The following is a 15,400-nucleotide window of genomic DNA, read 5'->3' as shown; positions in this document are numbered from 1 at the left end:
TCACCAGCTCCTTTAACAGTTTTACTCCCTCTTCCGTCGTTTGGGGTAGCCTGCGCCGGCTGTCGGGCATTAAGGCCCACTCCTCGGTACCTGGCCTGACCTCAGGTAATGAGGTCCTTGTTGATCCTGTGGCTGTCTCCAACGCCTTTGGCCGCTTTTTCGCGGAGGTTTCAAGCTCCGCCCATTACCATCTTGCCTTCCTTCCCAGGAAAGAGGCAGAAGAGGCTCAGCGACCTTCCTTCCACTCGCTGAATCTGGAAACTTATAATGCCCCCTTTACTACGCGGGAACTCGAACGTGCGCTTGCCCTGTCCCGGTCCTCTGCTCCGGGGCCAGATGCCATTCACGTTCAGATGCTGGCACACCTTTCTCCGGCGGGCAAAAGCTTCCTTCTTCGTACCTACAATCGCGTCTGGACCGAAGGTCAAGTCCCCATGCGTTGGCGTGACGCCGTTATTGTTCCTATACCCAAACCCGGGAAGGATAGACACCTTCCTTCTAGTTACCGCCCCATTTCTCTTACAAGCTGTGTCTGTAAGGTGATGGAGCGCATGGTTAATGCTCGGTTAGTCTGGATTCTTGAATCTCGACGGCTACTTACTAATGTCCAATGCGGCTTTCGTCGCCGCCGCTCCGCTGTTGACCACCTTGTGACCTTGTCGGCATTCATCATGAACAACTTTTTGCGAAGGCGCCAAACGGTAGCCGTGTTCTTCGACTTGGAGAAGGCTTATGATACCTGTTCGAGAGGAGGTATCCTCCGCACTATGCACAGGTGGGGCCTACGCGGTCGCCTGCCCCTTTTTATTGATTCCTTTTTAACGGATCGAAAGTTTAGGGTACGTGTGGGTTCCGTATTGTCCGACGTCTTCCTCCAGGAGAACGGAGTGCCTCAGGGCTCCATCTTGAGCGTAGCCCTTTTTGCCATCGCGATCAATCCAATTATGGATTGCATTCCACCTAATGTCTCAGGCTCTCTCTTTGTCGATGACTTCGCGATCTACTGCAGTGCCCAGAGAACATGCCTCCTGGAGCGCTGCCTTCAGCGTTGTCTAGACAGCCTCTACTCATGGAGCGTGGCAAATGGCTTCCGGTTCTCTGAAGAGAAGACGGTTTGTATCAACTTTTGGTGATATAAAGCGTTCCTTCTGCCATCCTTACATCTCGGTCCCGTTGTTCTCCCATTCGTGGACACAACTAAGTTTCTAGGGCTCACATTGGACAGGAAACTGTGTTGGTCTCCACATGTCTCTTATTTGGCGGCCCGTTGTACACGTTCCATTAATGTCCTCAGAGTTCTTAGCGGTTCATCTTGGGGAGCGGATCGCACTGTCCTGCTTCGCCTGTATCGGTCCATAGTCCGATCGAAGCTGGATTATGGGAGCTTCGTCTACTCGTCCGCTCGGCCATCCCTCTTACACCGGCTCAACTCCATTCACCATCGGGGGATACGTCTTGCGACCGGAGCCTTCTACACTAGTCCTGTTGAGAGTCTTTATGCTGAAGCTACCGAGTTACCATTGATCTACCGGCGCGACGTACTGCTGTGTCGGTATGCCTGCCGGCTGTTGTCTATGCCCGACCACCCCTCTTACAAGTCCTTCTTCGCCAATTCTCTCGACCGTCAGTACGGGTTGTATGTGTCTGCCCTGCTGCCCCCCGGAGTCCGCTTCCGTCGCCTGCTTCGACAATTGGATTTTGCCCTCCCTACCACCTTCAGAGAGGGTGAGAGCCCGACACCACCTTGGCTCCAGGCTCCGGTTCATATTTATCTCGACCTCAGCTCACTCCCGAAGGAGGGTACTCCAGCTGCAGTGTATTGCTCCCGGTTTGTCGAACTTCGCGCTCGACTTGCCGGTCACACCTTTATTTACACCGATGGCTCCAAAACTGATGATGGTGTCGGCTGTGCCTTTGTCGTCGGGGCCGCCACCTTTAAATACCGGCTCCTCGACCAATGTTCCAGCTTTACGGCCGAGCTTTTTGCTCTCCATCAGGCCGTTCAGTATGCCCGCCGCCACTGCCATTCATTATGTGTACTCTGCTCTGACTCACTCAGTGCTCTTCAGAGCCTTGGAGCTCCCTATCCGGTCCATCCCTTGATCCAACGGGTACAGCAGTCCCTCCATTCTTTCGCTGATAATGGTGGTTCTGTCAGCTTTCTGTGGGTTCCCGGACATGTAGGAGTGCCTGGGAATGAGGCTGCGGATGCTGCAGCCAAGGCTGCAGTCGTCCTGCCTCGGCCAGCCTCCCATTGTGTCCCGTCATCTGACGTTCGTGCGGATGTATGTAAGAGGCTTGTGTCGTTGTGGTGGGATGCTTGGTCATCCCTCCAAGGAAACAAGCTCCGGGCAGTAAAACTGCTCCCAACTGCTTGGACAACATCCTCCCGACCATCTCGGCGCGAGGAGGTCCTTCTGACCAGGTTGCGGATTGGGCATTGCCGGTTTCGCCAACGCTATCTGCTCTCCGGTGACCCAGCCCCGCAGTGCCCTTGTGGTCAGGCATTAACAGTGCGCCATGTTTTATTGTCGTGTCCCCGTTTTAGTCAATTTCGTGTTGTCCTGTCCCTGCCATCTACTTTACCGGATGTTTTAGCTGATGACGCTCGAGCAGCTGCTCGTATTCTGCGTTTTATAACTTTAACTGGCTTCTCCAAAGACATTTAAGCTTTTTACTTATTTTATCTGCATCTTTGTCAGGTCCTTCTGGTGTCCCCCCCATCCCCTTGAGTTTTACCAGATTCCATGTGCTCTCACAACAGTGACTGGGCACTAATGACCTCAGCAGTTGAGCGCCCTTAAACCCAACCAAAAAAAAAAAAAAAAAAAACTGTAATTAACCCCCCGCAACATTGATCAAAAACAAATCCTATGCCTTCTCTCCAGTCACCGACCAACTCTCAAAGTCCCACCATCGGGCCACAGAGGAGCATCCCCCTCATGACTCAGTACCACTCAGGACTGGAACAGCTGAATAACATTCTTCACCAGGGTTTGACTATCTCTCATTGTGCCCTAAAATGAGGAATATCCGACCCACGATCCTTCCCACCCCTCCCACAGTGGTATTCCACCGCCAATTGAACCTACACAATATCCTTGTCCATCCCTATACAACCCCTGCTCCCAACTGTTTGCCTCGTGGCTCATATCCCTGTAGCAGATCTAGAGGCAAGACCTGTCCCATACATCCTCCCACCACCACCACCACCACCACCACCACCACCACCACCTACTCCAGTCCAGTTACAAGCATCACCTATCCCATCAAAGACAGGGCTACCTGTGAAACCAGTCATGTGATCTACAAGCTAAGCTACAACCATTCTGCTGTGTTCAACGTGGGCATGACAATCAACAAGCTGTCTGTCCGCATCAATGGCTTCCGATAAACTGTGTCCAAGAAACAGCTGGAGCACCCTGTTGCTGAGCACGCTGCCCATCTTGATGTCTTCATTTCAGTGACTGCCGTCACAGCCTGAGGCATCTGGATCCTTCCCACCCACCAGCTTTTCTCAACTGTGCAGGTGGGAATTCTCGCTGCAATATATCCTATGTTCCCGTAACCCTCGTTTCCTCCATCTTACCCATTTAACCCCTTCCAACACAACACAGCCCTCTGTTCCACCAACACACCCATTGTCCTTTCACTTCTCTCCTTTTCTCTTACTCCCCCTCCCCCTCCGCATTCTGCCACCCATCTTACAACCAACCCCCTCCCTCCCGACTTGCCTAGCTGCCCTACCCTTTATCCACCTTGTCCGTCTTCTCTCTCTCTCTCTCTCTCTCTCTCTCTCTCTCTCTCTCTCTCTCTCTCTCTCTCTGTGTGTGTGTGTGTGTGTGTGTGTGTGTGTGTGTGTGTGAGAGAGAGAGAGAGAGAGAGAGAGAGAGAGAGAGAGAGAGAGAGAGAGAGAGAGAGAGAGAGAGAGGGATCATACACTGTGAGATCAAAAGTATCCGGACACCCCCAAAAACATAAGTTTTTCATATTAGGTGCATTGTGCAGCCACCTACGGCCAGGTACTCCATGTCAGCGACCTCAATAGTCATTAGACATCGCGCGAGAGAGCAGAATGGGTTACTTCTTGGAACTCATGGACTTCGAACGAGTCAGGTGATTGAGTGTCACTTGTGTCATACATGTTTAAGCGAGATTTTCAAACCCCTAAACATCTCTAGGTTTAGTTTCCGATGTGATAGTGAAGTGGAAACGTGAAGGGACACATACAGCACAAAAGCGTATAGGCCGACCTCATCTGTTGACTGACAGAGACCGCGGGCAGTTGAAGAGGGTTGTAATGTGTAATAGGAAGACATCTGTGCAGACAATCTCACAGGAATTCCAAACTGCATCAGGATCCACTGCAAGTACTATGACAGTTGGGTGGGAGGTGTGAAAACTTGGATTTCATGGTCGAGTGGCTGTTCATAAGCCACACATCATGCTGGTAAACGCCAAATGACGCCTTGCTTGGTGTAAGGAGTGAAAACATTGGGCGATTGAACTGTGGAAGAACGTTGTGTGGCGTGATAAATCATGGTACACAATGTGGCGATCCGATGGCAGGATGAGTGTGTGGAGAATGCCCAGTAAACGTCATCTGCCAGTGTGTGTAGTGCCAATAGTAAAATTTGGAGGCAGTGGTGTTATCGTGTGGGCGTGTTTTTCATGGAGGGGGGTTCCACCCCTTGTTGGGGTGCATGGCACTATCACAGCAGAGGCCTACACTGATGTTTTAAGCACTTTCTAGCTTCCCACTGTTGAAGAGCTGTTCGGGGATGGTGATTGCCTCTTTCAACATGATTGGGCACCTGATTGAGATGCACGGCCTGACGTGGAGTGGTTACTTGATAATAACATGCCTGTAATAGACTGGCCTGCACAGAGTCTTGACCCGAATCCTATAGAACAACTTTGGGACGTTTTGGAACGCCGACTTCGTACCAGGCCTCACCGACTGACATCAATACCTCTCCTCAGTGCAGCACTCCATGAAGAATTGGCTGCCGTTCCCCAAGAAGCCTTCCAGCACCTGATTGAACATATGCCTGCGTTAGTGGAAACTGTCATCAAGCCTAAGGGTGGGCCCACCCGTATTGAATTCCAGCATTACCAATGGAGGGCGCCGCCACGAACTTGTAAGTCATTTTCAGCCAGGTGTCCAGATACTTTTGATATCATAGTTTGTGTGTGTGGTGCCTATTTCTTATGAAGGCTTTGTTGGTCAAAAGCTTTTTTTCTGACAGTCTTATTGTTGTACCTTCCTGCAACTCAATATGTTTGCTATATGCTGAGTGGCGGTTACTCTTTTCATTGTATTGTCACATTATCTGTATTTCTCAGTTTTCTCCAAGAAAAGTCCTCTGTGCAGTTGCACAGTTGTATTTGGCTGATATCTTGCATTTTGAAACTCGAACAAAAAGTTCTTGGCATGATCTTGTAGACATGGGATTCTGACCTGTAACATGTCCAAGATAATTTGTCTACAAGTCTTCAAATTATAGTTGTTCATCACTCATCTCAGAATTTGTGTAGATGAGAGAGTATACTCCAGGTGTAATTTGAAAAACTTGATTTCAATATGTGGATATTTGTACTTAAAAAAAGAAAATCTTCCTTTACTGTCATATTCATGTAATGTTTCTGCAAACTATTTTGCCAGCTGCTGGGCCTATATAATAGACTTGATACCCTTCGTACAAGGTAACAAAATCACTTGTGAAAAAGTATTGTATTCTGAGCAGATTAATACCTGTAAGTTTACAAGGTGTTTTCTTGTCTCCTAAGAAAATCCACTTGCTACCTTCTAGGCAGGCTTTCCCATACAAGCTGATTTTTTTGAGTGGCTGCAAGGAAGCACCTTCTGTACCCGAGAAACTACATGGCGGGGGCTGAAGACATATGACCATACCTGAGAAGCTCAGGTCACCAACTCATCTTCACTCACTGTGGATTTTAACTTAAGCCTGTACTTCCTTTTCATTTCAGCTTTGTTCTTACAATGTTCAATTAAAATTTTTTGAAATAAGATGCCTTAGTCTTCATGTTTTCCCGTCTTTTTCTATTATTGTCTCTTTCTTTATTTTTATGGATAAGGTGTCTTTCCTGGCATCTTTCTGAACTTTTCTCAAAGTTCTCTCTGTTTTGTGCTGACATTGTTTTTCCCGTTTTCTGAATAAATAAGAAGTCATTTTTGGTTAAACCATTAATTCGCTTGTTACACCAAGCAATGTAACTTAAAAATACCGAGTGTTAAATGGTTTAGATTTCAGTAATAATACAAAAAAAGTGTCCCAGATGGGATATACTTACTTTCAACACTTATATGTAGTTATTTGCACATTAAACACTGCTTTACTGGTCACTAGATGTATTTATTGGGTTTTCTCATTCCCAAGCTAAAGTCAAGAGAATTAAAATAAGTCTGAGGCTCAGTTTCACATGGAATCAGCCATTTATTGATTTTGGCCAAACATGTCTGTAGGTGGAGAAGAATTTCTCAGTAGATGCAGTGCCGGTAGGGAAAGAAATGAGGCACTAATAAGGTAGTTGTAAGAATGGGTTAGTGATTTTAGTAACTTTATCACAAGAATTTGAACTTAACTGTTTGTCAATACAAAAAAAAGAAAAAAATACAATACAACCCATAAAAACCCAATTTTATACATTGGTTTGGGTTTTTAAAAAATATCCATGGTTTTCTCAGCTCTGATTCAAGAGTAAGCTGTTTTCTAAATAAATTTGACTGGCAGGTTACAATGTTGTTTGCACGACTTAATGTGTTGTTGCTTGCTTGTCTGAGGGAAAGTGGTGTTATTTAGTCTTATTTATTTTTTGTTATTTGGTTTGTATATTGACTGCAGTGCGTGTGCAATATGGCAGGTGCACCTCCTGTTGGAACTGTTGGCTGTATAGGCCATTAGTTAGTTGTATATTGCTAATTGTATTGTACCTTGTCTTCCCTGTGTGTGAACTGTTTGAGTGATAAATTGGCATTCTTGGGTTAGAACAGAAAGATTTATCATATGAGATTAATGGATTCTTTTTTAACTTTTATATTTGTTCCTTGTTTCATTGGAGTTGGGGGGGGGGGGGGGGTTGTCATATTTGTGTTTAAATTATTATGAATATATTTTTTATGATTGAATTGCTGTTGTCTAGTGTTTATTACAGTTGCATGAGACTTACAATTTTCAGTTTACTGAATGATTTGGTGCGGCTTGTTATGAATTCATCTCCTGTGCCATCCTCTTCATCTCAGAGTAGGACTTGGATGCAGTGTACTCTGTTATTTGTTGGATGTATTCTCCTACAATCTTTACCCTTTACAGCTATCACTAGTACCATGGAAGTTTGCCCCTGATGTTGTAACATCTCCTGTCATTCTGCACCATGTTCTTCAGTGTTTTTCTCATGTTTCTCTCACTGCTGATTTTGTGTAAAACCTCATTTATCATTCCTCCTAATTTTCAGCATCTTTCTATAGCATCCACCACATCCCAGATGCAGAACTCCTTTATTTTCCTGTGGTCCATGATTCATTTCCATATAATGCTGCATTCCAAGCACACACCCTCAGAAATTTCTTCCTCAAATTAAGGCTGTTGCTTGATTCTACTAGGTGTCTTTTGTCCAGTAATGCCTTCTTTGTGTGGCTAGTCCATTTCTTGTGTTGTCCTTGCTTTGCCTGTCATGTTATTTTGCTTCCAAGGTATCAAAATTCCTTCACTTTGCAAACTTCTTGGTCCCCAGTTTCGATAGTAAGTTTCTCACTAATCTTGTTTCTGCTATTCCTCATTATTTCATCTTTCTTCATAATACACACAGTCCACAGTGGATGCTCCATGACTATTCATTCCATTCAACAGATCCTGTAATTCTTCCTCACTTTAGCAATTTCATCAGTAAGTCTTGACATTGATATCCTTTCCACCTGAATTTTAATCTCAATCCTGGATCTTTTTTGTATTTCTACCATTTCTTCTTCAGTGTAGAGAATGAACAGTGGGTGAGACAGACTGCATCCAGTCTTACTCTGTTTTTAATGTGAGCATTTTGTTCTTGGTATTCCATCCTTGTTATCCTTCTTGGTTCTTATACATATTGTGTATTACCAGTCTTTCCTTATAGCTTACTCCAGTTTTTCTGAGAATTTTGCACATCTTGTTCTACTTTAGGTTGTCGATTCCTTTTTCTAGTTTGAGAAATCGTATGAAAATTTCTTTGAGGTCTCTCAAGTCTTGCTTCCATTATCAAGCACAACGACAAAACTGCCACTCTGGTGGTCATTGTATCCTCCCTAAAGCCAAATAGACCATCATCTAACTGATCCTAATTTTCTTTTCCATTGTGCTGTACATTATTCTTGCTAGCAATTTGGATGCATGAGCTGTTAACCTGGTAGCTCTATGGTTCTCGCAATTATCTCTCCTTGCTGTCTTTTGGGTGGCATGAATAATTTTACATCCTGTCTCACAGATTCTTCACATCAACTTCAGTAGTCATTTGGTTGCTACTTCCCCCAGTGACTCTAGAAATTCCAAAAAATATTCTGTGCCTTCTTCCTTATTTGATCACAGCTCTGTTAAACTAAGACTATAATATTGGATCCTTCTGTATCCGCCCCCATTAAATCTTCTATCACATCGTCAGTCAAGACCTTCCACTGAGAGGCCGCCTGTGTACACTTTTCATTTAGTTGATCACTCCTCTGTTTAACAGTGGAATTAATCTTGCATTACAGATGATAAAAGCCTTTGCTTTTAACATCACTTTTTTTTTTTTCCGTGTTGTCTGCAGTCTTTTCACCTTGGCTTCCCTACTTTTCCTGTTTATTTCATTTGTAATTGACAAATATTATTTCATTTCTGTCCTGGATGAAGATGAATATGTGATACTAGTAGTTGCCTTTGACCAGTGACATAAGAAATGTGCAACAAATGCTGTGAACAATATGGCAGCTGCAACATGATATAATTACCAATTCCCTCCCCATCTCTCCACCTTTCTCCCCCAAGGTGCTAAGCTTACAGACCAATCTGTCACCACACCAGGTTTTCTGCTTTCACATTCGTTGGCTTTGACAGCTAACAACCGAACTGTGAAAATACACACTAAAAGGTGAGGTCACAGCGCCCATTAAATTGTCACAGGTCAAAGCCACAGACTAGTATCGAATATTCCTCTTGCTCTCCTTTCTTTCCATAATCATTTTTGTATTTCCATCTTTCATCAATTAGTTGAAGGTTTTCTTCTATTACCTCTCTTGTGCCTATGTATACCATCTGTCCAGTGATTTCTTGGTTGCCATTTTGGGTTTGCAGGAGTTGCTTGTGTCTGTCATTTTGCTGATGCCATGGGTCAAAGCCAGTACCCAATAGCGAATGTTCGGTATTTCAGTCACTCTAGCCAGGACTTAAATTTACATTGTTAGCTAATAACAGGAATTTTTATTTATAAATGTAATTAATGTGTTCGAGTTTTGCTTAATTTTTGTAATTAACATTTCTTGGCTTAAATATGTTGAGTTTGTTAGAGTAAGCAACAACTGGGAAACTAATGAAGGGTTGAGGTGAGATTTCAGGATGTTAGCTCATTGTCATCACAGGAGGACAGTAAAGGTAGCAATGCCTTTAGTAGTTGGAAAGTAGTTCCTATTATTACATGTGAAAAATGCCTAAAACAAACTTAATGAAGACATTTGTATTTCTGGTGTAACAGAAATGTAACTGGACTCTTATTTTTCAGATATAATGCAAATGTGATGTCTGCTGAGAAACGTCAAAAGCATACTTTACCAGATTTGCCATATGATTACAATGCATTGGAGCCAGTCATCAGTGCAGAAATCATGAAACTTCATCATTCCAAACACCATGCAACATACGTAAATAATTTGAATGTTGCAGAAGAGAAACTTCAGGAAGCGAAGGCAAAAAGTTTGTTGACTTACTGCAGAAGTGAAGTAATATTCCAAAATAAATAAATGTAGAATCAAACTTAGTTTGTTGGTTTCAGATGATATTAGTACAATAATAAGCTTAGCCCCAGCACTGAAATTTAATGGTGGTGGCCACATCAATCACACAATATTTTGGCAAAATCTGTCTCCATGTGGTGGCAGTGCAGAAGGTGAGTTCATTACACACTTTATTATAGTATTACCCCTGCTATGAATACCTGCATCTTGTGTGTGATAGCATTTCTGCCTTGTGACTAACATATGCAGTGTGTTATGTAACTAAATCACACTTCAGTATTTCATGATAAGTGAACAGTATAGAATAAATTTTTCTGCCCGTGCTGTGTGGTAAGTCACTGTACTATGGTGTAATTGGGTTCAAATCTGCATCTGTCCATTCAGCCATTGGTTTCTGTAGTTTTCTTAAAGTACTTCAGCATGTGCTGGAATGATTTCTTTTGAAAGGTCGTGGTCAATTTCTTTCCAATTCTTGTTTGACTGAGCAAGGGCTGTTATACCTAAACTTACCCAATTTCCTTTTTGTTGTTTTTGCCATTGTAGAGTTTCAGAAAATATATATGATGAGAGGATACGCTTGTGGGCTATTGTAATAAATACTTTTAATTTCTTAAGATTATTTGAAGATAAGTGGTCTTACTTACTTTCATTCAGTTGTACGAGCATCTTATGGTGTGAGATAACTCTGTGCTGATAGTAAGTGGATCTTTTACAGAAGCCAGAAGCTATCCTGAAGAGATTCCTTGCAGTTACCTGTTAGTCAGTTTTTTTAAGGTTTAAAGTGATATAAGATGTACCAGGGGAACTTATTAGAAGTAGGTATTAGATTAGAAGTGATGGGGACTTTGGTATCTGCCAGAAGAATCACTACTTGTATGTTGGTTATGTTCAGCTTGAAGTGACATGCAGGAGCTACATTTATTGATAAATACAGCTTTTTCTCTTATTAAATTTCAAAATGAAAGAACTGAAGATGTTTTTCATTGAGAACACTTGTATACAGTGCACACTGTCTCCAAGTGGTACCCCACCTGTTGTAGTTTACAAGTGCCGATGAATGAAATAGTGATAACATAGATGAGTGGCTGTACGGAGACAGCTGAAGTGTGTTGGAATGATTATACTGAATGGCTGTGGAATTTAGATTGAAATATTCATTGTCATAAGATAAAGCAATTGAGCATTAAGGACTGCTTTACTGAAGATTGAGGATGTGGGCAGAAGAATTGCATATTAATGCAATGTAGTTTTAGAATGAATTGGTATGCTGTTAGCTTATTTTAAGTAGTATTATATTTAAACTGGAGGTGAAGATGCAATTTTCCTGAATTATTTTAGCAGAAGCTACCACCTTGAGAGTAAATGTATCAGTGTTTTTTAATTCAGTCATGGGAGAAGGTACATTGATCAATGTTGTTAATAATAATGACATGTTCGATACATTAATAAACATTGATGCTCCTACCTTCCCCCATGATTTGATTAAAAAGCATTGATCCACTTACTCAGTGTGCTCACACATATCAATTGCATAGCAACACAGAGCAGAGAAATGTTTCACTGCTTTTTTGAATGTATCGTGAGTTGCAAAGCTGTCTTTGGTTTACTGATACTATCACAGTTTAAATATCTGTGACACAAACATGGAGCAATCAAATTTATAATTCTTGTTTCCAGCAATATTTCACTCTTTCTTCCAAATGTATTACTTCAAAGCATGTCTGCTACTTGCTGTTCTCTCATTGGCTGCATAACACAAACAGCTGACACATCTTCTTTTGTTCCCATCATACATGACGGGCAAGTGCTGACAGTGCAAACTATCAAATGTGTTAGGAATGGAGTAGCACTTACAGCCATCTAACAAGGCATAAGAACACTGTTTGTAAAAGGCTGTTAACTGACAGAGAGCAGAGACAGTTGTCACAACTTGTCAATAACAATGGTTTCAAACATGACAGGAAATGGACATTTGGAGGTTGATACCTTGTAACAGGCTCTTCCTCATGACGGCACATCTTCAGGTGGCTAAACAACACACACATTCAGCAGCAGCTGAATTGATGCATGTAGTGTGGCATTTGAGTTACAGTTTTGTCTCTTTCGAAATCATGCAAGATATCAAGAGCACCAACAGCACAAAGATTTGTTTGAACTGCAGAGAGTGGAGGGTGTAGTTCAGACATATTGACCCACACATTCAGGTTACTTTGAATGTGAACCAGGATGTTTCTCAACATTTTGGTGACCAAGTACTGGCCTTTCTTCTACATCTTCATGATGAGTATGCTGTCAAGATTCCCATCTTCCAAGAGGACAACAGCCTTGTTCACAGGCTTCTACTTTTACAGTCTCAGTTTGACAAACACTCGGGCATCCCATTGCACAATGTCCGGCACATCAAATAACTTGATCTGAATCCAACAGAAAATGTGTAACTGCGAGTAAAATGTTGCAATTGTCATCCTCACAATTAAGTTCATATCATTCATTGTGAGCTGAAGCTACAAGAAATATGTCTAAGATGTATATCCAAATGTTTAAAATCTGAAATTCCATGTATGTGCATGGAAAGATCTGTTGCACTGGTATGAGATGAGATGGATTATTAGCATTTTTTAGTATATAGTTGAAAGAGATAAAAGTCAAATACAGAGAGAGGGTCAGAGCATAGACTGCTGCCACAGCACGTTTCCAAAATGTAAACTGCTAATACAAAGATTTTGAGGCAGTCAGAATGACTCAACTGGGAATGCAAAGAACCTGTCTGAAGAGCATCACATAGCCAGATAAGAACCATGACTATTGAGGCATTTATATTTATCTAGAAGAATGTCTATGGGACCAATATTCATTGTTTTCTGATTATCAGTATTTTTTAATCAAGATTATCACTTTTCTGGAGCAAGCATTAGTCATTGCAATCAACTGAGATCTGCTTTGCATAAAATAATGCCCTTTGTGATAGCCTCAGAATATAACTGCTAGTTACCTGCAGTGTCTAAAGTTTCATTGTACTATTTAGGTTTTCAAGCTTTTGTGGCCATTGTCAAAAACAGTGAAGTCTTCTCAGTTGTTATACTGTTTTCTTCTTCTAAAAATAGTAAAAATAATATACATACTTATGGGATGGCCATAATTCCTCTTCAGGAGGTACAACTCAAAACACACAACAATGGATATTAACTAACTTTCCTAGCTTTTTGAGATAAGAGTTCCTTCTTCATAGAGGAAAGAGAAACTAATTGTGTTGTGGTAGATTCACGCAATGCCTCGTTTTTTCATGTGGTAGTGCAGACACTATTGATAATGGGTTTGTCTAAGCAAGATACTGATATATGTAATGCAATTATAAGACTGGCGATAATGTTTTATTACATAGAAACTGATTAGTCATGATCAATTTGAACTACTAAACTTGTGTTTATGAACAAAACATATGTGGTCTGCCACTTTGTGTTTTCAAGGTGCAACGACTGTGCCATTAAATTTTGGGTATGCGGTTTCACATCTGGATCTGTGGCAGTGGTGCCCAAGTTGCACAACTGAAGTATCAAGTTTGCATTGTGATCTCTGCCACTTAATAATTAGCTGTGTGGTTAATAGTTTTAGTTTCCTTTTTCTTTTTATCAGTTTGTAACATTTGCAATCGGTAATAAAGAATTCTGTACGTTCTGGAACTATGTGCTGTAATTTATGTGGATGTTTTATGAAGTCACATTACTGATGATCCCATTTAAAAGTTTTCATACTGTTCAGCAGACAGCATAAATAGTGAGCAGCCAAGTTATGAATGAGATACTGAGCAAAGATGGCTAGCACCTCTACACTGTTGCTGAGGAAATTAGCAGGCTACATAATGTAGTAAAAGCTTTGGAACTTGTCATTCAGATAAATACAAGTGTGAAACCTATATAGGGCAACAAAGACAGTGTGAATTCAATGAGACACGTGTATTGCAACACAGCGGATACTTTTGACAGAGTGCAGGATGATGATAAGCAAGATTAGTATCTGCAGGCTCAGGTAATACATATAACTTCATGACCAGCTGTAATGGTGACTGCTATAGCAGAGACAAGGTTACAGTGTGAATTCATCAGTTTCAGCATTTATCCCCTGCAGCACTTGCAACTGTTGCTGCTATCGCACACACCTTCTCAATAACACACATAGTTTGTGGTGATGGAAAACATTCTGATAACAGAAGTTGACCAGTGACCACAAGCAGTTCACCTTGGTTAAAAGCAACTTAAACAACTTAAACCAGCAAACCACAACATTAACATTGTAGTGCATCCACTGGCACACTGGCAGGGACCGTACAGCAAGCTGAAAGAACAACTAATCTCCTGCCGCACAAAGTCTATTGAGCTCAGAGTCAGGCAGGTGCTATATCAGGAAAAGCAAGATGAAAGAACACAGTTGGTGTCCTGGCGACACCTGCTTAACTTGTTAGACAGCTACGCAGTTTCAGAAAGTTACTTGTTACATGTTTGGCTGTAACTACTTCTGGCACCAAAGCAGATTGCATCAGCAGTATATGAAGAGAGATCGTACAGAAAATTACTGCAGGCTGCAAATAGAGCTTGTTGCTCTCAAGTCAACTTCAGTTACATTGTCGGATGTGTCAAATGGAATCAACTGCAATCAGTCAAACTCAACTGAAACTAAAACACTGGACTGTGTTCAATATCACTACTATTCCCATGAAATGTTTCAGATAAGATCAGGGTCTTAAGAACCACAATGGAGGCACTGATAAGGCATTTATTCATGCACCAGCAATGACAATTCTAAAATTACAGAAATAGAGATTAGTTCCAACAAGCAATGTTGACCCCCCCCCCCCCCCCCCAAGTGGCTTGCTTCTAAATGGCAGGTTTGTACGTGGCTACCTTGAGGCCCCAGCCTTTGCAGCATCTTTTCCCTTCCATGCTGCATGTCTATCTACTTGCTGTTCTTTTTCCCCTTCCTGGGGAACATGTCTGGGATGTTTTTGGAAATGTATCCTGTCGGCATTTGAGGTTCCTCTTTTCATTCTTCCTCCCAGTGCACTCCTGAAGGCCGGCCCATGTGTTTGACGCTTAAGAGGTGAGTGCATAACGTGTACTTCCCAGCCCTGGGTCAACAGGTAGAGTTCACACGTTCCCCCTGGCACAGGCCAAGTCTAGAGAGGGGTGACTGCCTGAGTTCCTACCTTCCCAAATTGCTGATTGGTCCCTCTGTCAGGTGTTCGGGAGGTGTGACCTGAGGTGTGAACAATCACCTAAGGTGGGTGCACCCCCTTCTGAAGGGGGCCCCCAGTTGGAAGGAGTATGCCATCGGAGACACTGGCAATCGTGGGGAATTTTTTCACAATGAGCCAATCATCTTCACAGTCAGTGACTACAAAATGTAAACGAAATAGGGCTATCG

The 15,400-nt window shown here is 42.5% G+C and overlaps 1 protein-coding gene across 1 annotated transcript in view; it reads left to right on the top strand.

Annotated features, from left to right (window-relative positions):
* LOC126458131 (superoxide dismutase [Mn], mitochondrial) overlaps positions 1 to 15,400 on the top strand; it is a 45,735-nt gene that overhangs the window by 22,181 nt on the left and 8,154 nt on the right. The window contains exons 2-3 of the mRNA XM_050094973.1: positions 9,751 to 9,941; positions 10,021 to 10,134. Coding sequence (XP_049950930.1) covers positions 9,751 to 9,941; positions 10,021 to 10,134 — 305 coding nt within the window. The remainder of the gene's footprint in view (positions 1 to 9,750; positions 9,942 to 10,020; positions 10,135 to 15,400) is intronic.

Source organism: Schistocerca serialis, chromosome 2 (genome assembly GCF_023864345.2).
Source record: "Schistocerca serialis cubense isolate TAMUIC-IGC-003099 chromosome 2, iqSchSeri2.2, whole genome shotgun sequence".
Classification (NCBI taxonomy): Eukaryota; Metazoa; Arthropoda; class Insecta; order Orthoptera; family Acrididae; genus Schistocerca; species Schistocerca serialis.
Note: the sequence above shows the minus strand (reverse complement) of the source record. Positions and strands in the feature narration are given on the sequence as shown.